This window comes from Schistocerca piceifrons, chromosome 1 (genome assembly GCF_021461385.2).
Source record: "Schistocerca piceifrons isolate TAMUIC-IGC-003096 chromosome 1, iqSchPice1.1, whole genome shotgun sequence".
NCBI lineage: Eukaryota > Metazoa > Arthropoda > Insecta > Orthoptera > Acrididae > Schistocerca > Schistocerca piceifrons.
In genome coordinates this window covers 43,162,453-43,187,470 of record NC_060138.1, presented here as the reverse complement: position 1 = coordinate 43,187,470, position 25,018 = coordinate 43,162,453, and the positions used below count along the sequence as shown (strand labels likewise).

Here is a 25,018-nt window from a genome sequence, read left to right as displayed (position 1 = left end):
ACATAGTACTCCCCTCCTCTCTGCACATGTCCATACCATCTTAGCCTATTTTCTTGGATCTTCTTCCCTATGGGCCACACTTTCACTGTACCCCTGATGTACTCATTCCTTAGTCTATCCTTTCATGTCAGCCCACTTATCCATCTTAACATTCTCATTTCTGGCACTTCCATCTTTTTCTCTTGGACTTTTGTAATTGGCCATGTTTCTGTACTATACAGCATCGCAGGCCTCACCACAGACTTGTAAAGCTTTCCTTTCATTCTTCAGGTTACCTTCTTATCACACAGTACTCTGCTCAGTTTCCTCCAGTTCATCCATCCACTACTTATCCTGTGCTGTATTTCAGCCTCCAGTCCTCCATCACTTTTTATGTAAGAGCCTAGGTATTTAAATTTCTTGACCAGCTTCAGTTGTTCTCCTTGGAGATTAATATATAGATCTTTGGCATCCTTTGTACACATGTACTTTGTTTTCACCCTGCTAATTCTCATTCCCCTTTCCTCTAGAGCTTTTCTCCACTGTTCAAGCTTGTCTTGAAGTGCCTCCTGGGTAGGTTCACAGATTACAACATCATCGGCAAACATCATGCTCCAAGGAGCCTCTTTTTTCACATCTTTGACTAATACGTCCATGAGAAGGTTGAAGAGATATGGGCTGAGAGCAGATCCCTGATGTAGTCCTACCCTCACTGGAAATGCCTTTGTGGCATCTACACTGCTCCTGACTTGTGTCATTGCACCTTCATATATGTCTTCTACCACCCTGATATATTTTTCTGGCAGGCATTTACTTCTCAGACATCTCCATATCTCTTGTCTTGGCACTCTGTCATATGCCTTCTCAAGATTGATAAAGGCCATATGCAGTTCAGTTTGTACTTCTCTATGCCTCTATCAGTTGCCTCAGTGCAAATATTGCATCAGTTGTTCCTCTTCCTGGAATAAATCCAAACTGTTTTTTACATACTTCAGTTTCTAGATGCAACCTCTTCTCAATTATCCTTTCCCGGGTCTTCATTGTGTCGAACATCAGTTTTATCCCTCTATAATTGCCACAGTTTTGGATATTCCTTTTCCCCTCATATTCATTTGTAAATAATTAGAATGAAATGATGATCAAAACAATCCACCCTGAAGTGTTTCAAAATATATCACAGAATAAAGTTTTGTATTGTACTGCTTAAGTAAGTAAATTTGAATGAAAGAGTACTTTTTTTTAATGTATAGCCTAATGGTTGGTCAGGGGCCTCATGTTTCCACAAAGAGACTCGCGCAATTCCCTGTGATGTGCATGCTGCCCAGGGGAGAGGAAGGCAGTGACAATTTAAATAAGGATGCATGTCCTTATTACAGAATGCAAAGCATTAACACCCTTCCTCCTTGTTTTTCATTATGATTATTTTGTCATTATATTTTAATACATTTCATTTATGTCACATTTAATTAATTTCTTTACTGTTTTTATCTTTTCATCTCTGTTATCCTCCTTCCTCTTTTTCTCATTGGTCTTTTTTGTCCCTCCAAGTTGTTAATTACCCTATTCATTTTTCTTCCTCCTAATTTATCTGTACTTCTTACTCTGTCCTCAGCATCCGTAGAAAGACTGTGCACAGTGCTCACCAGTGTACTATCTCTGAGCTACTCGCTCTGATACCTCCCCTTTCACCTTTGGCTACCCTTGTTCTCACTACAGGTGGGTCACTCTCGTCCTGAGGTCTGAGTGATCTGCCCTTCATTTCTAACCTTCCATACCCTGTCCCTCTCTCTTCTCTCTTCCCTGAGGAAATAACGAATATTTTCAGTAGTGTCATGTACTTTTACATGTGTACTGAAAGTACTATATACCTCATCTCCTAAAGGTAAGAACTCACCCACAGTTCTGTCTCATAATTTATTAGTTTTCTTGTTTGAATTTTTCATTTGATGCAATATATCTTTTTAAAACGGGTGATGATGATGTGATAAGAACTAGAACATAAACTAATAACATAATATCTTTTATTGTGGAAACCTATAGAGAGGAAGAAGGTTACAAAATTTAAGGAAGAATTACAAAATTTAAAAAGCTAAAAGGACAGAAATACTGGGAATAAAATAGTAATCTAGACTCATTAAGAGATGAAAAGGAAGTATTTTGCAGTTTTGTTCAGAGAGAGAGAAAGGTTTGTGGTTCTACTTGAAAAGCAGAGGAAAGGTTACTGCAAACATTAATATGTTGGTTCATATTACATAACAAACACTTGAATTGTATAACACTAATATGGGAAAAACAGGGAGATAAAAATAAAAGAAAAAAATTTACAGAAGAATAAAATATCCATAACTTGGTGTAGAAACTATTGTACTACAGGCACTCACCTTTGTTGACAGGCGTGTGAGTAAGATCATGATCCAACAGCTGACCAAACTGCATGAACATCAGAGAGTATTTAACATGTGGTTGACTAGTGTCAGGATGAACATTCACTGAGATAAGTCGTGGACTAGGCAATGGTTTTCCAGTAACTGACATAGCTCGAGGACTTCCGACACCTGAAGCCAAAACAATAACCTTACTTTGTTTTTCTTTCAGAACAGTGTAACTCATTTTGAAAGATATACAAAAGTAAATCATACTTAGAGATTCATTAAAAAAGTTATGTTGCAACTCAACTGTGAAATTTGCTATCTTATTAAATAATGGTCTTAATCTGCTGAATGTGACAATGAGTTGCTTTAATATTTATTAATTCATTTGTTAATGTATAAAGAACCCACTCTGGAGGAAAACCTTCAAGAATGCAGGACAGTTTAAGGTATACATAAAAGAGAGACATAACTGTCAGAAAGACTCCCCTACACTGTACTGGTGATTTACTACCATATAAATGTTACCCTTTTTCTCAGGGACAGGTGTAAGTATCATGTTTAAATTTATGTCCATATTAAGGTATATGGTCCCTTAGCTGTATAAACATTTTAAGTTTCTACATCAATTCACTCAAAAGATAGGGCCATTTATGTCACATATTTTGATATTTGAAAACTCACTCATCAAAACCCACCCGTTCACCTAGAATCATGAAATTTGGCAAGAAGCAAGGTTTTGCAGTGCAGTCAAAGGAAAAAATCTTAGCACTGTAAATTTGAAATTATATCACATGAAAAAATTTTTCTGTAATTTGTTACTAGACTCACTGTCAGTCCGTCCGTCCATTACGACCCCTTTTTCTGAGAAACAGGAAGATGTATCAAGTTGAAATTTGTCACTTACTAAGGTCTGTACTCCCTTGGTGGTAAGTCAATGTAATCAAAAGGTAAGGTCATTTATGTCACATACTTTGATACTTGCAAATTCACCCATCAAAAACTGCAGGGTACTTCCCATTGACCTAGAATCATGAAATTTGGCAAGAAGCAAGGTTTCACTGTATAAGTAATAGAAAAAATCCAAAAACTGCTAATTTGTAATTATATCACGCACAAAAAAAATATTTCATTTATCTTTTGTTATTCGTCGTCAGTCTTGAAACAGTTAGTAGTTCTGTATTGAGGATGAATGAATCTCAATGGTGAAAGTCAAACATCAGGCAAGCAATTATTGTATTGTTCAAGTGATGCATTTTGGAATTTATTCATCATCAAATATCCAGGAGCAATTGCTGCATGTAGATATAGCATTCCAAGTTTTCTGTGAAAAACATAATCGCAGATCCAAGTTATCATTTCTTCACCATGTGTTACACTTTATCATTGGTGTAGTACCTCTAGATACGCAGAACTTAATATATTGGGCCTTCTTGAAATGGTGAATGAGATTATTCTTAGAAAATCACTCAGTAATACTTTTAAGAACACTGATTTATGTACATATACTAGTGTCATCTGCAAAAAGAACTAATTCTTCTTGTTGTATATTAGATGGAAGGTCATTTACATATATGTGAAACAATAGTGAACTTAAGATTGAGCCTTGTTGCATCCCGTAAATGATTTGTCCCAAGTCAGAAGAATATCTCCTGTTTACATTGGTTATACATTTCCATCTGCAGTACTTAAAATATTGCCCCGTTTCAAAAAATAAATAGATATCTGCTTTAAATACCATCATGATAAGCCGGAGGTAGTAGGCGAGCAAATGCTCTTAAGGATTTTCCAAGTTCTGGACGTCGGAGATTGTTGCACCAGCCAGTAGTACTGCGATATCGGCTTGTGTGGTCACATGGGAGAGTCTGCTCATCACAGCGGAATACCCGTGGTATCTCCAGAGTCTCAGAGAGGTCAACATTTGGCAGTACAGCCATCAACTCTCGCAAGTCATGTGGTGCTACCAAGCTGCGCCCTGACTCCTGATCTTGAAGTTGTCTGTAATTCACAAAAATTATTGATTTTACCCCAAAAATGCAAAGTTTCAGAAATGCATTTCATTAAATTTAAGAAAGGAAGCAGAGGTGTAGTTTGGATCTAACTTTTAAAGTGATTGTTTCTAAATACTCACAAAGCTAATGTAAGGCATTTAGTATTTGTACTTCAAATTAATCAAAGGCTCATAATTATTCACAATATGAAATTAATGGAGGAACATTTGCTGAAATACACACATCAAAAAAAGTTTTGAATCACCCTGGTTTGCAGAACTCCTGAAGATAAATGTTGACTGTGGACACTGTATCACAGACACAGTTCCTTTGACTGTTCAGAGATGTCACTGAACCCCCCAAAGATGTAAACAACAATGCATGAACAGCGCCTATTAGATGGAGGTGGTCTGACAGCCGACCAGTTCCAGTCATTCCACCAGGAAGGAGGTACATGGCTCATGTTGTCTATACTTCAACCATGCCTATACGGTCAGTACTGCGGTTTGATCATGTTCGCATTGTTACTTTGTGCCAGGAAGGGTTCTCAACAAGGGAAGTATCCAGACATCTCAGAGTGAACCAAAGTGATGTTGTTCAGGCATGGAGGGAGATACAGAGAGACAGGAACAGTCGATGACATGCCTCACTCAGGCCGCCCGAGGGCTACTACTCCAGTGGATGGCCGCTACATACGGATTATGGATCGAAGGAACCCTGACAACAACACCACCATGTTGAATAACGCTTTTCATGCAGCCACAGGACGTTGTGTTACAACTCAAACTGTGCGCAATAGGCTGCATGATGTGCAACTTCACTCCCAACGTCCATGGCTAGGTCCATCTTTGCTACCATGGCACCGTGCAGTACGGTAGAGATGGGCCCACCAACATCCAAAATGGACTGCTCGGGATTGACATCACATTCTCTTCATTGATGAGTGTCGCATATGCCTTCAACTAGACAATCGCCGGAGACGTGTTTGTCAGCAGCCCAGTCAGGCTGCACGACTTAGACACACTGTCCAGCAAGTGCAGCAAGGTGGAGGTTCCCTGATGTTTTGGGGTGGCATTATGTGGAGCCGACGTATGTTTCTGGTGGTCATGGAAGGCACTGTAACGGCTGTACGATACGTGAATGCCATCCTCCAACCGATAGTACAATCATATTGGCAAGGCATTTGTCTTCATTTACGACAGTTCGCAGCCCAATCATGCACATGTGGATGACTTCCTTCGGGATAACAACATCGCTCCACTAGAGTGGCCAGCATGTTCTACAGACATGAACCCTATCAAACATGCCTGGGATAGATTGATAAGGGCTGTTTATGAATGACGTGACCCACCAACCACTCTGAGGGATCTACACCAAGTTGCCATTGAGTAGTGAGAAAATGTGGACCAACAGTGCCTTGATGAATTTGTGGATACTATGCCACAACGAATACAGGCATGCATCAATGCAAGAGGACATGCTACTGGGTATTAGAGGTACTGGTGTGTACAGCAACCTTGACCACCACCTCTGAATGTCTCTGTATGGTGGTACAACATGCAATGTGTGGTTTTCATGGGAAATAAGAAGGGCAGAAATGATATTTTTGTTGATCTCTATTCCAATTTTCTGTACAGGTTCTGGAATTCTCAGAACCGAGGTGATGCAAAACTTGTTTTGATGAGTGTAGAAACAACTTACTCTCCAGTTAAGAAATAGGTATAAAATAAGATATGATGTATGAGCTACCTTTTTAGCAGCTCTACTATGTAGCTTGCCCTGTGAACCTCTCAAACTGGTTCCTTCCACTTGCTTCCTGTAATTTCTTTCTGATTATTCTTTCTTTCTTTCACTTACCAGTTGCCTGCATCTCATTATTTAATCTCAGTCTAGTGACACTTCTGTTTTCTCTCTTGCACCTTCTGTCTCTCTCTCTGTTTAGGATTTTGTATGCTCTTTATTTGTCTGTGTATCTTGTATAACATTTCTTTACTTTTCCCCATTTACCATCCGTCTTATTTAATCAATGAAGAATCTGCTAAGCAGTTTCCAAAATCGAGAGAGTCATCATTTTATTTTTCATTTACATGCCTGTTAGGTCCACTTGAACTGTTTCTGTTTCAGCAGCCGATTAGTAGGTGTTCTTTCCCTGGCTCACAAAGAAATTTTGTTTATCCTGATAAGTACTCAACAGGTTTTTTTTTTTTTTTGGGGGGGGGGGGGGGGGGGGAGGAGAGAGATATAACTGAGAGTGGAGGAAAAGAATGAGTGGGGAAAAAGTTGGTGACAGAAATTGTGCTTATGGAATATGTAACTGGGTTGGGACTTCGGTGTAAGTTGCTGTAATCCAGTACGTAATACTTGGACATATATCATGGCACTAGGCCACTTCAAATATTCCGCCAATGGCACCCGCATTGGCTGGCAAGAAGAGGCCACCTGTGGTGGGCCACATGACTTGTCCACATGGCAGAGCATCTGGCGTGCTGTCTACCAGAGCCGTCCTCTTTATAAGTGCAGTGCAGGGCACGCACTCACTCTCACATTGTGTTCACACATACTGCAAGCAGCTGCTTATATCAGGACTTAGATTGTTTCTATGTTTGTGTCTATCTTCTCAACTGTTGTTCGCAAGTATGTGGAAGAGGAATAACCTTTGGTCCATTGTGGCCGTGATGTTGTTTGTGTCTTACAGTACAATACATAAGTGTTGAAAAATTAAAACATATATAAAGAGATGTGTGTGTGTTTTCCAGCATAGCTCAGAAGTGCTTTGAACAATTTCAAACTAATGTGGTACATACAAGCTAGGACACCCCTACGACATCTAGGGATGAGGGTGGGGGTAGGGAGAGAAAAGGGTGATATGTAAGCATAGATCTGGAATACATGAAGCAATTTCAAACACGTGTGGTTATAAATCTAGGAAAAATACTGGGGCAGTAGGGCAACCCTAGGAGCAAGGTGGAAAATGTGTTATTTGAACATATCTCTGGAGCATCAGAATCAATTTCAACCAGACTCGACACACCTGGAGTAAGAAACCTCTAGCACCCCTAGGGGTGTGAAATGGAGACATATAAAGGAAACAGAGAATGAATAATATTAGTATCAAATCCACAGTGTCAGGAGTTTATAGTCTGATCGCTGATAGTTATGATGAGGCTTAACCCCAAGGGGTGACCTGTAAAGCATCAATCTGGAATACTTGGAGCGTCTTCAGACAACTTATGACTTATTGTCTGGAAAAAAGCCTATGGGACTGACATTTCATTCCTTTTTCCTACATGATACATAATGGGATAAAAATTAATCTGGAAATCAGCTCATATGAAATAAAATATAACTGTTGTTTGGTGGATAGTACCATACAGATAAACAGAATCCAAATTTCCCTCAATGCCATGGACATCAAATTGAAGAAAGAATGTACTGACTGGAAAACAAGAAAGAAGGACATAAACAAAAATTTTGGGTTTAGTGAGATTAGTGTCAAACACTTGGGCAAAATTACTTGTAGGAAATTAAGAATTCTATTTAGATGGAGTGCAATTAATTTGTATTTTAATGTTTTACAGTGATTACTGAGAGAACAGGATGAAAAATATGATGTTCATTAATTAATTAAATGGACTAACATACATAGTGAAGGCAGCACATGATACAGAGAATTCAAACTTTTGTAAATGTTAGTTGGCAACCCAGTGAAGAATGCTGTAGTTTGATCAATTAACATTTATTTAAACATAAATTCTAATGTCTTAGGATGGTATGCTCATGCTCACTCAAAGAGAATACTTTTGAAGAACAGCTTTCTGTGATCCAGTTTTTACTTTAGAAAAGTGTAGAACTATCAAAAACATTCTCTCAGATGAACAAACAATATGGGAGCAGTTGCATGGCACATGTGAGTTTTTATGTGCAGGTGAAAAAGTTTAGAAATGGTGGCAAAAGCATAACTGACAAGTACTACTCCAGTACTGATACCAACCCTGGCATTGCTAGCTTGTATTCATTCACTTACCGAAGAAGACCAATGACTTACAGTTCAACATACTGCTATAAATGATAAGTTAGTGTCGGTACAACTCATTTTATCATTAAAAACAAACTGGACTACCATAGGGTTTGTGAAACATGATTTCCCAGAGAGTTTATCATTCATCACAAAGAACACAAACACTACAGTTGCACTAAGCTCAAAATCATTTTAGTAGTAAAGTCATATGGTACAAATGGCTGAAAGACCCTGAAAGGCAGGATAGGTTTTACCTGTCATTTGCACCCGTAGGCACCTTTCCCTAATGAAGTATGAAAGTTGTATATGAAAGAGTATCTGTTAAGTGTAGTGACTCTGATGAGTGTGTGTGTAGTGTCATATTTGTGTTTAAGATGATGAAAGAGCCTGAAAGTGGCCCCCAAGTTTAGTGTCCCAATCTGATAGATGGATCATCATTGACAGTGTCGCATGCCTTCACTTCATGATACGCCATGTAGAGATTTGGAATTGAATCCGGGACATTTGGTGCAAAGACTGATGATCAACGACTTCACGCCACCACCCCTCATGTTCCCTCTGCTGTAAATGCAAAGGGGAAAATATTAACAGCGTATGGCTTACCTGGACGGTCATCCACCCAAGTACTGGCCACACCTGATGGTGCTTAACTTTGGGGATCTAACAGGAATCATTGTATCTATCTTGGCATGGCTGTTGACATTTCCATAGTGGCAAAGGTGATACAATTTTGTACAGTATTTTACCTGCAATCAAACTTGTATATATCATTTTGAGGCCAAATCCAAGCACTGTGGCATATAGTGGGAGCTCTGTGAATCACCCACCTGTAAGAAATTCAAACTGCAACCACTGGCTAGTAAGGTCATATTAACCATCTTTTGGAGTGCTCTTAGGTCAAATTTTCTGTGATTTATTGGAGGGGGGGGGGGGGTGAGTAACACAATGTCAACAGTCTATGCTTTTCCCGGTGCACAGATTGTTCTACAAAATTTTGGGAGAATTGCCAGATGTCTGTAACTTGCTGGTACGATATTTTGGCCCAGAGTCTTCTGGCCACCTTCAGGTTAATACTGTCAAGCAATACGCTAAGCTTTGCTATTTGAGATACCACCATCACATGTGTGGTGTTCCTAGCTGGCACTGTGCATGCTTTGGTTCAGCACATGTGCTTCTCCTGGACTAGATGTAGACGTATGAAACCAGAATTTGGTTGCAATAATTACATATCTGTTGTTTGAAACTGATAAACAATATTTATTCAAAATTATCAATATTGCTATTTATACATTTCTCCCACCTCTCTGGCAGGCTATGAATGCCATGCCAAAAAAGCAGTTCTTCTTTTGAACTGAACCAGTTAGTGAGCCGTTTTCATACATTCTCATATGAACTGAAGCGTTGTTCAGCAAGAGTGTGTCCCAGTGATGCAAATAGATGTTATTCAGATGGAGCCAAGTCTGGAGAATAAGCCGCATGCCTTAGTGTTGCCCAACTGAATGGCTCGGTCATTTCCATCACCCATTTTGCTGTGTGTGATTTGGCATTATCATGGAGCAATATGACTTTGTGTTGCCTTTTTCCATATTCCGGCCATTTTCCATGTAATGCTTGATTTAAATCAATCATTTGCTGTTGGTAGCGATCAGTGTTAATGGTTTCACCAGGTTTTAGCAGCTCATAATAGGTGACACCCTTCAGATCCCACCAAACACAGAGCATTGTATTCTTTCCAAAGCGATTTGGTCTCGTAGTGGGTGTCAATGGTTTGCCTGGATTCATTCATGGTTACTTACGATTCTCAAGATACATCTATTTTTCATCACCTGTCACTATTTAATGGAGAAACAACTTTCTTTTGTATCTGGCGAACAGCATTTCATAAGTGGTCTTTTGATTTGCTTGCTGTCTTTCATTCATTTCATGTGGAACCCATTTTCCCACTTTCTGCACCTTTACCATAGCTATCTACCAAAGATAAACGGGTTTCTGCATCACATTCAATCGTTTCATGAGTTCTTTCTGAGTTGAGTATCATCTTCATTCAATAAGACCTGCAATTTATAGTCTTTGAACTTTTTCAATGGTTTCCCACACTTGTCATTCTCTCACGTCAAAATCATTACTTTTGAATTCTTTGAACCACTCAAAACACTGTGTTTTCCCAATAGCATGTTCTCTGAAAGTTTTGACAAGCATTCAATGTGATTCAAATGATAACACAAAACCAATGCTGTCTGCAAATCGTAGTTTGTAGGCACAAAATTTGACATGTTTACTGGTTTGAAACAGATACAGATGTATGGAACTTATATAACTGTATGTTGACATTCATCGTCAGCTGTTACTTGAAACACATGGCTTGCCAGATGCGGTCTCATGGGGCCTACATTGATGGCTAACACCATCTATAAGGAGATTCTGGTTTCATACTTCTACACCAGCATGTATACGTGGACAAGGAAAAAAAATTCCCGGATTTCCCGGTTAAAAATACACTTTCTCCCGGATGAAAATGCATTTTTTCCGTGTTAAGTGACAGTATACTCTTCCTCGGCACTGTAAAAGTCATCAATCCTTTGAATGTTTATGGTTTTATATACCGACGTATAATTTCCTGGCACTTTCGAAAACGAAACTCAGGGGGAAAAACACGTTTTGAAAGACCTTTGATGTGCAGCAACATGTACGCTGCATATTTTCGTATTACGAAGGTATAAATTTGAATTCCACCAAATAACGCATGTCACTTTCTGAAGCAATGAAATTGATATTGCAATGCGCTTTTGTAAGCGTCATAGCTCATTCACGTGATCTCGCCAGCTCATGACAGCAATAGGACACGTGATGTAGTCAGCCAATAGCAAGATCACTCTTAAGTAGAGCGAATACACAAATAAGAAAAGTTAATGGCTTAAATTAATATACATAGCATTCACATATAATATTGGTCTCGAAGATTAATAAGTTGGAAGAGAAGCTAAGCTTCCACATATAATGTTGATCTTTTTTGTGGGTGTTGCACTTTAAGATACACACACAAATGTGCCAGTAAAATTTTTAATAACAACGCAAATGTCTCATCTTCTGGGCTCTAAATACTTCTAAATGGTCATCCTCAAAGAGTTGATTTTTAAATGAGAGTCAAACGCTTTGTGATTTAAGAAATTCATTGTACATTCTCGCACATAATTCATCTTTCGTCAAAGGAAATCTGCTTTGAATGTAACGCTTTTCAAACCACCATTTGCAATATTTTCCTGTGACCTGTTAGAAATAGGTTCGTTTCAGCAGTTGCAAGAAAGCGGCAGGTAACTGGCGTTACTGCACTTGCACAGCTACGATGACGCAGGAAGCCCATATGTTCGTACGTGTAAAACATTAAAAGATCTTACATTATGTCATAAAAGAAACAAGACATCAAAGGATACTTCAAGAGTGTCGGGATTTCGCGAACCTTACTAAAGTGCATAATTCAGCTTAAAATGCACATCCGTATGTAAATTTTCTTGGAGTACCAGTACTCATGTTTGGCTCTTCATTATAGCATAATGCCATACGTGCACTTGAAATGCAGCGAACAGTTGAAACTAGCCAATAGTATGGAATTAAACACTTTGTTTCAAATAAATTGACTGCCTCAGTAGAAAGGATTAATAAAAGCCAAACCAGCAAAAATAACTTCATTGTTCTGTAAGGCGATTAATGCTTGACTGTCAAAGGTGGAAATAAAGTCTGAAACTATTAACATATTTTAGCCTGCCATAATTATGCGAACATATTTTAATTCATTTGATAGCTCCCAGCCACAAAAATCTGTCTTGTTATCATTTAATGTGAGAGCAATAAACGAAGAGGAAACAACAAAATCACTGAATGTAAACACAGGTCACGTGGAGACGACCCATCTCCCCACAACAACTCTGACTGCTCTGTGCACCAGCCCCGGATCTACGATATTTCCGAACTGGGGCAACATTAAGTAGTGGCACCCAGCCACACTTCCATAACCAGAAGCACGAGAAGGTACTACTCATACGCGACTCAACTGTGCATGCGCAAGAGCCCGCCCGCAACTGCTCAAACAAATCTAATTTAAACAGTTGTCACGTCACGCTCATCGGAGGCAATTTGCTTTTATAAAGCATTGCATAGTGTTCCTAAAGCCTTTGACACACTACTGTTGGCAGACCCTTGTATGAACACTGTTTTGTTGTATATGGCGCATTTCCTTTGCAACTTAAGTTTTTTTTTTTTTTTTTTTTTTTTTTTTTCCTCCTGTTCACGTTTTGTTGCTGCAGTATCATTCTGCAACCCAACGGGTTGAAAGTTCACTTCTATGATATCAGAACAATTGTCTGCGCATTGTAGGAGCATGGGATGCTGCCAGTTAAACAGAGCATGAAGTTTTTTTATAATTGGGTCCCACACAGAATTTAATTGGAAACCATTGTCTTAGTTCATAAGGGAGTCAGACAACCATATTCCCACTGATTCATTGATGACTGAGCTCCAAAAGTTTGACATATGGGCCACAATTTTTGTTTCATTATGTTTCATTGAAAGACCAGTGATGACGGACTTATCTACTTGGAGAAGGTGAATATGCCACTGGTGTTCTACAGTGCGATCCTGCACAGTGTGCATTGTTTGCCAAATATAAGATTTGCCACATTTACACAGAATCCTGTAAGCACCTGCTTTATGCAACTCTAAATCATCTTTAACAAGTTCAAAAGCGCTGATATTTTGGAAGGAGGTCTGAAATATTTCCATTATATGATAGACAAGCAGTCATTTTGAAGGCCTCATCCTCTTCCTTGTTCTGTCATTTATACATCTGTAGCACTCTCTGTACTTGTTGAGACAAATATCCGTTGTTTACAATCACAGTTCCCAGGTGTTCCAGTTGGTTTGGAGACTCCCAGAGAGTTCCTTCACCTGAACTTGACACACGAAAAAATAAAATTTATGATGGAGATGGGGGAAGATGGTTGCTTGCCATTTTTAGACGTCTTGGTACAACATAAAGGTGATGGCACAGTTGGGCATTCAGTGTTTCAGAAGGCCTTCATATATAATCTACATCCTGCACAAATGACGGGCATTGTAAAGGCCTTGACCCATCAAGCCAATACCATCTCAGATGCTGATAGCCTGCAAACAAAACTTGAACCCCTTCAAATTGTGTTCCTGAACAATGAATATTCATCTCCACAAGTACAGAGAGCACTACACACATACAAACGACAGAATGATGAAAAGGACGAGGCCTTCAAAATGACTGCTTATCTACCACATATTGGAAATTCAACAGTGGAAAATCCAAGATGGAATGTAACAATATTATGAAAAGGATAGTTGCTACTCACCATATACCAGAGATGCTCAGTCACAGAAAGACACAACAAAAAGACTGTCAGAAAATCAGCTTTCAGCTAACAAGGCCTTCATTGCAGACAGAACACGCACACACACACACACACACACACACACACACACACACACACACACACACACACGACCGCAGTTTCTGGCTAGAAATGTTTCAGCTAAAATAGGCAGAATATTAAGAAGACAAAGTAGTCCACCCTGGTAGCTGAGAGGTTAGCATGACAGAATGTGGCGCAAAGGGGCCCGGGTTCAATTCCCGGCTGGGTCTGGGATTTTTCTCTGCTCAGAGACTGGGTGTTGTGTTGTCCTCATCCTCGTCATTGTGTTGTGTTGTCTTCATCCGGCCACCCCTTAAATTAACCTTGCCAAATCCACTATAACCATGCCAACCCTGCGAAGGTGCGGGCCAAAGGCACAAGGAAAAGAAGATTATGAAGACATAAAGTTGAAGTAATGTTTCTGCCTCCTTCCATAACATCAGCACTTTTGAGATCTGTTAAAGATGACTTATGAGTTGTAGAAAGCAGATGTTTACAGGATTCTGTGTGAATGTGGTAATATTATAGAGAGGAAATGATGCACACTGTGCAAGATTGCATTATAGAACATCACCAACATCCTTGCCTTCTCCAAGCAAATAAGTATGCTATCACTTAACACTATATTTCCACTAGTCATCTCATGAAATACAATGAAAGAAAAATTGTGGGTGGCTTCCAGCTAATTCTGCATGGGGCCTGATTATATAAAAACTTTTTGCTCTGTGTAGTTTGTGTCATCCTACAATCTTATCGTGTGAAGACAACTTGTGTTGGTATTGAAGAGGTAAGCTTTTACTATGGAGTGCATGCAGAGCAGCACACAGGCTTACAGTGGAAGTGCATGTCTTCAAGCAATTCATGTGCAATGCCAACTAGGAATACTACACATGTACTGGTGGGATCTTAAATAGGGGATCTTAGTGCATTGCTCATCAATATTTACCTGAAGACAGCCAGAAGATTCTGCAATGAAATACCAGCAAGTTACAAGACATCCAGCAGTTCTCCCAAAATTTTTTATAATCATCAAGACTCCTCTGAAGACAAAATGACAAAGATGGAGAGGAAAGGCATGCTTCTCCTTGAAGAGAACACTCAACCTCATATGGCACAATTGATGTTGGAAACTACTGGTGAAGTAGGCTGGGAGCTCCTACCTCATCCTTCTTTCAGTGCTGTCCTTGCCCCTTTAGATTTTTAATCATTTGATTTAATGGAAGCAGCTTTTACGCATGACATCAACAGTAACAAAGAAGTAAAGAAAATGTACATAACTGGCTTCAATACCAAAGTTAAGGAGTATTTTAATTTAGAGGTTAAGGAGACTTGTAAGAATATGGGAAAAATGCATAGATGTAGGAAAGGATTACATAGATAAATACACACAAAACTGCATTGATTTAATAGACTCTTTTTCCTGCTGGTAAAGCTATTTTTCTGTTTTATTATTTAATGACCCTCATAGCATGCATCTAGCATGCAAAAATTGCATTGGGAATGAATGTACAATAATTCATTATTTTAAACTCAGAATAGTGTACTGATTCCTGAAAGATCTGGACAAACTCAAAAGGTAGATATCATGTACATTTGGAGCTCGATTGTTAAGGGACATGCAGCCTGTCAAGAAAATAGTTGGCAGAAAAATGCTGATCATGTCACCATGAATGTTGCCTGATGCCAGAGTTCACATGGGATGGATTTATGGCTCTCAGTTCGCACCATCACACCCACAGCAGGTTACGATTCTTTGGTTTGGAGATGGGTGAAGAGTTTAAACCACAGGCACAGGTGATTCTGCAATGACCTCACATGCAGGTTTGTTGAGCTGTGCTGTGAAATGGGGAGTTGCAGGGCCACCCTTAATAGTCTAGGACTTCACTAGACACAGGCACATTTGCTTAAACTCCACATGTTTATGTTTTTTAGGCCATGGTCAGTTATGTGCCATGTTCAGAAAGTGTAATGGATCAGTTACATTACAGGAATGTCTGCTTTCTGTACATCTCCTCCTCTCCCGTCCATCTACTCCTCCCCCCTGTATCTGTCCATCTTCTAGTCATCCCTTTCTCTGTTACTCTGCCAATCTCCTCATCCCCCTTCGCCTCTCTGCACATCTCCTCTTCTCCCCTCTTCTCCCTTTCTCTGTCCATTTGCCCCTCCCCTCCCTTTGTTAATCTCTTTCTCCCCCATACCTGTGTCAATCTCTTCCTTGCCAATCTCCATCTTTCCCTCTCTTTCTCCCCCCTTTCCTTCTCTGCATTATCACCACCACACTAATAGGAGGTTGCTGGATCTCATGCCCACAGTATTTCTTTCCAGGTAATAAGTAATGTGTGTACCAAGTTTGGTTGAAATCGATACAGGGGTTTTGAAGTATTCTTTTACCCACAGCTTTGCCCACATATAAACACGTCATATGTATTTCAAACAATGGAAAATCCAGGATGGAATGTAACAATACCAGAGAAGGAAAGTTGCTACTCACTATATAGCGGAGATGCTGAGCCATGATAGGCAGACCAAAAAGATTCGCACAATTAAAGCTTTTGGCCATTAAGGCCTTTGTCAGCAGTAGACACACACACACACACACACACACACACACACACACACACACACACACACACACACAGACGCAACTTGCACACGTCTGCAGTCTCAGAGAACTGAGACCACACTGGTTGCATTTGCGTTTGTGTGTGTGTGCGTGTGTGTGTGTGTGTGTGTGTGTGTGTGTGTGCGCGCGTGCATGTGTTCGTGTATGTGTGTCTACTGCTGACAAAGGCCTTAATGGCTGAAAGCTTTAATTGTGTGAATCTTTTTGTTGTGCCTATTGCGACTCAGCATCTCCACTATATGGTGAGTAGCAACTTTCCTTCTCTCATATGTATTTTAACATATTTCACACATATTTATAAGCATATTTCACCTACATCTCTAATGAATGTCACCCTGCAGCTCATTGTTTATGATGTCATATCTCCTGAACTATGTTTCGTACAATAATATATTTTTGCAGGTACATTCAGTAATATATATGAATACTATCTGCATAATATGTTCTGGACAGAGTTATTAGTAAAGAAGTAATTAATTAAAAAGTCATGCTTGATGTGACAGTTTTACTGTATGAACAGTGAAAACGTAGTAAGCTATAGGCTTTTTCCTTTCACCATTTTGTGGGGTGTGTGAGTGAAAACAGGTCTTGTAAATATTTGAAATAACACATAAAGTTTGTTGCATGTCACTGAGTGCTCTCATTATGCATTATGAGTTATGCTTCTTCTTCATCTCCACTCCACACTGTTTTCAAATATAGATCATTCTTACCACCATAGTGGTTCTTTAGGTACAGCAGGTGATTTATGTATGAAGTTTGGCTGAAGCTGCTGCAGTGGTTTATGATGAGATGTGAAACATACATGCGCACATACACTTTTATAATAGGTATAAATTAGTTATTTGAACGAGCTAAGGCCCACAATTTATTTTTATTGATGATAATAAGTCCACAGCTAGTGGTCTTGTGGTAGCATTTACGCTTCCCCGTGCATGGGTCCCGGGTTCAATTCCTGGTGGGGTCAGGGTATTTTCCTGCCTCGTGATGACTGGATGTTGTTGTGTCGTCTTCATCATCATTATTCATCCCCATTATGGTCAGAGGAAGGCAATGGCAAACCACCTCCACTAGGACCTTGCCTAGTACAACGGTGTGGGTCTCCCGCATCGTCCCCTACGCTCCTCAGAGTATGGGACATCTTACTTACTTAATGGTAATAAGGCCTATGCAGTACCACAAAATGAGAAACAGCTGTATTCAGAAGTAATTATCATCAAAAATCTTAAATTCTAATTTAAATATATAATACAAGGTGGTCAAACTACTACCATTAGATCACTTATTTAGTTTCAACATTGTTCTCTAAATAAGTTACTTCATAGGACACTCATAGGCAACAAATTCTGAGAACAACATTATGGCACTTTTCAAACATGTGCTTACTTCCACTGTGTTTTTTATTCAACAGCCAGTACTTTGAGCAAGTAGACTAGACTGCTATGTGGTCATTCTGTCTCCCAAAGTGGCCAATAATATTTTGAGTAAGTTATCTTTTAAAATCTTCCTGCTGTTGGTGATGCCTGAATGAATGGCAAGTATGTAGTGTGGCAATATGGAGCAGAAACACTACCCACACTCCTTTAGCAGTTAAATTTACTCCATCTAGATATTCAGTTTCTGATGATGGAATTTCAACTATGTAAGCAAAGGATAGACTGCTAAGCACACCTAACACACATGACCACCAACTACGGCAACTCAGACGACAACGGCATTCTGGTCCGAGCTGTTGGAGCTGGCAGTCATGTGTGCGTGAGGTATGCTAGCTTTTGTGAATGAGTAGTGTGTGTTTCTCTTTCTTTTTTTGCCAAAATCTGTGGCCAAAACCTAATCTGTAAGGGTCTTTTAATTGTGACTATCTGCAAATTAATGTGTTATCTTTATGGTAATTAGCAATCTGTCCTTTTCCTTACACTACTGACATTCCAACCTGGTGTTCCCATTGTTCAATTTGTGATGGAGATGGAAACAAAGGAGACACATTACTTGGTGTTTTGATATGAAGGAAAGCCAATGGAACTCGAGGGCATCATGCATCCCGGTTGGGGCACACATTTTCATCTGTCCCTTTTGACGTATGTCAATGCCTGTAAGCAGCTAAGGGTGTTCATTTCATTGCAATTTCATCATGCATATGACAACTCACATCATTCTACATTTGAAGGCTATGAGTTGTCATGATGATACAAATTGATAATGTGTTGCACACACTGGTATATAGAGCACATCATTTCTTATGCTGACAGCCTGTCAGGCAAGCTTCAGCAATGAAGATGGTTTTTGAACAGACTGATATTCAATTAAATAAATTCATCATGCACTCCAGACATAATGAGTCTAGTCCAGTGAACAAAATAAGGAAACAAACAGTGACTACCACAGCCCTCTTACCATACTTCAGTGATAATTCTTGAAGAACTGAACATCACACAATCAATGAGAAACTCAAGATTTCTAGTCTGTCCTTCTGGTATTGCATTTGCATGCCAGATAAGCTTATCAATAGGAATTTGGGATTCCAGCTAACTACACTCTGGAGTACTGTGCTTGCTGCTATCAGGTTGCAATAAGAAAAACAAGAATTTCTGACAGTGGCACAGTCACAGCATGACAGATGTTCCCAATAACTACCAATTTTGTTACAACAACCAAACACAGTGATAGCACCAGTGATCCTACGCATATGCAGAAGACCACAATTCAGTTCCCAGTAAAGAGCTCTTGACATGCAACTCTGTCACATGTGGACAACTTCTGGACAAGGTATTCACATGAAGATTACGACAATGTTGACACAAGCAGTTGTGTTAATTTGAGCAAATTTTGTCGAACTTACACAATATTATCAGGTGTAATGTTTGAGAATTATGTATTCGATAGATCTGCCAGAAAAACTTGAAGTGCCATGAGAAATTTGATATTAATATCATCTCCAATACGGCAGCAAGAGGTATGCAGTCCACAGAAGCCACTCACAAACATCTTACAGGGGACCAGAGTATATACAAGTATGAGAAAATGAAGTGAATAATGCCCCTGATGTTTCAGTGTTGTGTCATATCAGGTGACTGTGACGTAGGCAATTAGCAGCATGTTGTGTGAACATTGTCTGAATGGTGCTCATTAGTTACACTGAAAATTAGACACTCAAAAAATTATCGATGTCCTTCAGCCACAACATTTGCATCTTAGCATCTCTCTAGCACTCTTATGAAAAAACAATACTTCCATCTGAAGGGTATCACATTCAGTTCCCTTCATACTGAGGTAAAAGACTGAATCCACTTTTGCTACATGTGTGTTGCGCTGACATGGAACAGTGTGTCACTGAAGCTCCTTTAAATACTGATTGGATTTAGAGGAATGTGGGGAACTATATTTCTGTAAAAACAGGAATATGAGACTTCTGTTTAATGACTTGAATCATCACTATCATTGATGTTATTCAAAGTAACTACAGAGTTCTCCATTCATTTCCTCTAGTTTTCCATTTATTTTAGTAATACATAAATATGTAATGTATTTCTTACCTTTGAAGAAAACTATTGACAAATCTGCTAGATGCAAACTGTAACAGCAGTGATGTAGTTCCTCTAGTTTTCCATTTATTTTAGTAATACATAAATATGTAATGTACTTCTTACCCTTGAAGAAAACTATTGACAAATCTGGTAGATGCAAACTGTAACAGCAGCGATGTATTTGCAATCTCTGCTGCTTGTCTCTTTGGCCGGTTAAATCCATAGGCTGTGCCAACAGGTGACAGTGGATCTGCTACTCGCCCTTGAAATAGATTAAGAATGCCTGATGCATATGTCTGAAGCTTTGCTCAAAAATCAATTCAAAATTTACTAGAATGTTAAGCACTAGACAGATTTGTTCCTTGGTTGAGTCAGAGCTGCCTTTGTTACAAAAAATATTTTACTCACTTTGTTCCCACAGATCAATCTCTTGTTGCATGATCTTATGAACATCTCTCTTTGCCCTGGCAACCGACTCGGCTAAGAGTCTTCCAGAGACAACAAAATGAGGACTTGTGGTACCCCAAGCACGTAGATCCATGTGGTTCATCACATCACTTTTGCACCCACACATGGCATTCCTATAAGATAATTTTATTGGTTTAGATAACATATTTATGAGTGACTATTGTATCATCATTGAATGAGGTAACTGTTACTACTTACAGGAACTGATCTTTGTCTAGAAAAGCTTCTGGTTGAATTTCTCTTAAGCCATCACTGTTGTCACAAATAACTCTCGCAAGACTCACTTTTCTAATTTCATTCAGTTGTTCTAGTAAAGCAAAGAAGTTACTGTCTTAGCATAATTGCTTTCACAACATGAAAACAGGAAAACAGTAATACATCATAGATATGTAGTTACCCTTTGTGAAAGATGATGGTGGCAAGTCATTTTCATACCAATAACGATCACCACGTCTGAGATAGTGAAACTGACGTCCCAATAAACAACCAAATGTTGGTCCCACAACAGCTCCTTCTATGGGAGTCTCACCAAGGGCACCCGTAAATAGATCAATGTCAGTTACATTTCTGTGAACGCACAAAATGTTCCTGTCTGTGAAAATCAGTATGCAGCCACAGAAAATGCAAGATTACTTCAAAAATCTCAAAGGGACCCATGTAAATTAAATGATGTGTAAATTAACCTGTAAACCTTCTGTAGAGCTGAAATAACTGCAGGGGACATTACATCTGCTAAGTCACGAAAAGACCTCACATCAGGAAGACTGCAGAACTTTCGCCATTTCGTGTAATCAGGTAATCCATGATCTCTCCCGTGTTGTATTATTTGTGCAGCCAGATCTAGGCCTGGACCTATCAGATATAGGGCACAGAAAAAATTAAATATCTCTAATAAGCAATGACACAATTTTATATGTAATCATTAATAAAAAGTGGACCTTTGCTTGGATCTTGAAACATATGATTAGTCATCACTTCATTAATAAATTCATCTTCTTTCTGTGCAGCACCATGTAGCATACTCTGCAACATTTTATCCACTGCTCCCACTTCATATAACTGAAATGGTGCATAAAATGAAGATGCTATTGATTTCTCTCCAATTCTCCTTCCTGACTGTAATAAAGAACAAGGTAAACACAATTAAGTGACGTTTCCTCCTCAATTCTTGTTCATAGAAGGTACATTTTCAACAAAATGCTTTATACTACATTCACAGCTGTCAACTGGTAATGTAGTTTTGGTGTATAGTCTTATAGGTAAAAGAACGTGTAAATAGATACTATGTCTAACCTCATCAAATAATTTCATAGTCTTGGGCATCAGGGAAGCTATGAACCACATTGCAGCTGCGGCAACACTGTTGGCAATGCCAGCATTCAAATTGATGTCATAACCTGTGAAATGTCCTGAAGCTTGAGTTCTTAGCCCATATTTGTCCATGATGTCCTGCAACAATATATTACTATAAGTCAAAAAAATTATACTCTAATGTACAACAGATAACAATACCACTTTTATACATTTATATTTGATGGTTTAATACTCTTTGTTACTGTAATAAATATATTATAAAGTAATGATACGAAAATTAAACTGAATACGAAACTGCAGAGAATAAATTGATAAATGTGAACCTATTAAGATTTGGCTACCAAATCTGCAATTCTCTCTTCCAGGAATGAGACACAGGAAACAAATGTGAATTTACAATCAGTATTTTAGTAATTGTAGCAATACTCTGCCTCTTTTAACTTTGGTTTATTTCTTGACTAGTTATGCAAGACAGCAAAATCTCAGGTTTGTGCTATTTAGAGTAAGCATCTAATTTCAATGTACAGCTATGATTGGAAATATATCAATTTTCATTTGTCATTTGAAATATAGTAATGATATTTTATTACAATGAAGATAATACAAAATCATTCTAACCTGTCCGAGGACCATAGGCAGGAACTCAGTATATGAGATGTGCTGTATCTCTGCTCCAACAATTCTCCTGGCCTCCTGAAAAAGTGTCTCATCACCCCAGTGCGGGTTCAGCCGGGCTAGTTCAGCTGCTAGGCGATTATGCTCACGTAACCATATTGTGTGCAGGGTTGCCAGGCCAATATGTTCATTTGCACGTTTGTCCCCAGCTTTGAAACACCTGTGTTGGAAAGCAAACAAAATGGCTTTAAGCTTAATTGTACACAAGACTTGAGTTGTTTTTGTCTCATTGTGACCGATACTTGTTGTTAACAATCATCACTAGAACTGTAGAGCTGCTGACAGTCTCTAGCATTCACAGTGGCATAGCTTTATTGTTTTGGGGGGTGGGATGGGAGAGTAGGATTGGGGGGGGGGGGGGGCTCTGCCTTTCATTTTACTGTAGCTAAAAATTAATTTTATTGATCCATAGTAATTTAATGCACAAAATTATAAAAATTAAGTTTTTCATTGGTTTACATTTGTGTTATCAGAACACTAATGACATTACAAAGACAGTTTATTAAAGTTATGAATTATGTCATGAAATTAATTTTATAAGCTTGTCAAGTTTTAACAATTTTAATAAAACATAATCCAATTGCTAAGAGAATTTTCTGCACTAATTCTATTAAGTGCCTATTTTTATAGGCTAGGCCCCCATTAATTTACATTGAAGTACATAAAAATATGCTTTTGTCTGATACTTTAATACGCATAAATAACACAAATGATTAAACCATTTACTAGAAATTCAAAGTACAAGAGGAAGAAGGCAGTCTCTTTGTTTTGCCATATTTCACTTATCATAGTTTCGACATAAATCCTTTCTTCTCAATGAATTGTCGTCTTGGCATGCACATTAAGACATGCCTCGCTAGTTGTATTCCTTATGTATGTTTTCATTCTCTTAAGGGTGGAGAAACTGTGCTCATTCATGGCTACTGTCACTGGTGAGGTTGCCAAGAGCTGTAAAAACTGTAACACAGAAGGACCTGATGGTCGCAGAGAGACAAAGCTTCTATTGTGTTCTGAGGCAACTACTGCAGTTGATTCAGAAATTAATGATAAGAGTTTCAACTTAGCTGTTGTCATTGTTAAATCAGTGACTAATGGATCTGAAGCATAAAATGAACGGGGTTTTGTAATTCCATCAATGATACTGGTACCAATGTCTTCAGTTTTTCATGGTAGACGACAATTAAAGCTATTAAAAAGTTCACGCAGTGTCAAGAACCAATCCTGCAGTGACGTAACGAAGGCATCCCGAATGGGTATGAACACCTGACACTTTGTAATAACCCTCAACATCATTATCAGTATCTTCATCTGCATGATGTCCTTGTTCATTAGAAATGTGTGATTGCTTGATTTCAGCTCCGCTGGCCAGAACTAATTCCTTGGATTCTAAGCAAAGCCAGCTTGAACTACAAGGGGGTACCAAAAAAATAAATAAATACATAAATAAATAATGGAATAACATTGCCCTGGGCTGAGCTTGTGTAGTATGCATTTCTGCTGCTAGGCATGTATAGCGCAACTCATTGTCAATTCAGTGTCGCCTGTGTTGTTGACTTGGCTTGTTCTGTTCATCTACAGTGATTGTTTTTGCTAGCACTGTTTTGCTCTTGTTTGTTTTTTTGTGATGGCAAGTTTAAGTGAACAACATACGGCTGTGAAATTTTGTTTTCTACTCGGTAAAAATGTTGCTGATACTGATTCAGTGTTGAAAGCAGCTTACCAAGATGATACTATGGGATAAACTCAGGTGTATGGTTTGCTTGATTTAAAAATGGCGACACGTTGACTGATGACAGACCTTGTTCTGGACATCCATCAACTGCCCAAATGCCAAAATATTGAAAAGATTCGAGAGTTTGTGCTCACAGACCATTGGCACACAGTTGATCAACTGTCAGAGATTAGTGGGTTATCTTGGAGCTTGGTTTAGTGAATTTTAATGGAAGATTTGGGAATGAAAAGGGTTGCTACCAAGTTTGTTCCTCTGTTCTGACTTATAATCAAAAGGAATGTCAAATTGAAACATGTCTTGCTTTGAAACAACAGCTTGAAACTGATCCAGGTTTTCTGTCAGAGTTCATTACTTGTGATTAGTCATGGCATTATGGCTGCAACCCAGAAACAAAGTAACAGTCAAGCCAACGGAAGATGTCGTCACACCATCCAAAAAAGTGCCGTCAAGTCAAATAAAACATCAAAACAATGCTGATTTGTTTTTTTGATGTCAAGGGTGTAGTTCATTCAGAGTTTGTTTGACCAGGTCAGACATTCAATCAAATATTTTATTAGGAAGTTTTAAGAAGATCGCAGAACAGTGAAAATCAAACAAGACCTGATTTGAGGTAGACAGGAGACTGGTTCTTCCACCAGGACAATGCACCTGTACACACAGCCCTCTCTTGTTAGTTTTTGGCTAAAAAAAAAAAAAAAAAGTGTGATTCCACTGCCCCATGCACCTTACTTACCTGACCTGGTTCCATGCCACTTTTTCTTATTTCCACAAATGAAAAGTGGCATGAACGGACACCGATTTGAAAACATTGAAGAAGTCAAGAAAAAATGAGGAGGAGCTGTCAGCCATTTCTAAAGACAACTACCAAAAATGTTTCGAACAGTGGAAACACC

General features: G+C 38.8%; 1 protein-coding gene across 1 annotated transcript in view; it reads right to left on the bottom strand.

The window, feature by feature from the left end:
• Nucleotides 1–25,018, bottom strand: part of LOC124775853 — a 140,923-nt gene that overhangs the window by 9,587 nt on the left and 106,318 nt on the right. The window contains exons 9-18 of the mRNA XM_047250724.1: nt 22,337–22,553; nt 21,698–21,853; nt 21,343–21,520; nt 21,088–21,256; nt 20,802–20,971; nt 20,603–20,711; nt 20,345–20,517; nt 20,060–20,198; nt 4,087–4,346; nt 2,361–2,534 (exon numbers count right to left, since the gene is read on the bottom strand). Of these exons, the coding sequence (XP_047106680.1) occupies nt 2,361–2,534; nt 4,087–4,346; nt 20,060–20,198; nt 20,345–20,517; nt 20,603–20,711; nt 20,802–20,971; nt 21,088–21,256; nt 21,343–21,520; nt 21,698–21,853; nt 22,337–22,553 (1,745 nt within the window). The remainder of the gene's footprint in view (nt 1–2,360; nt 2,535–4,086; nt 4,347–20,059; nt 20,199–20,344; nt 20,518–20,602; nt 20,712–20,801; nt 20,972–21,087; nt 21,257–21,342; nt 21,521–21,697; nt 21,854–22,336; nt 22,554–25,018) is intronic.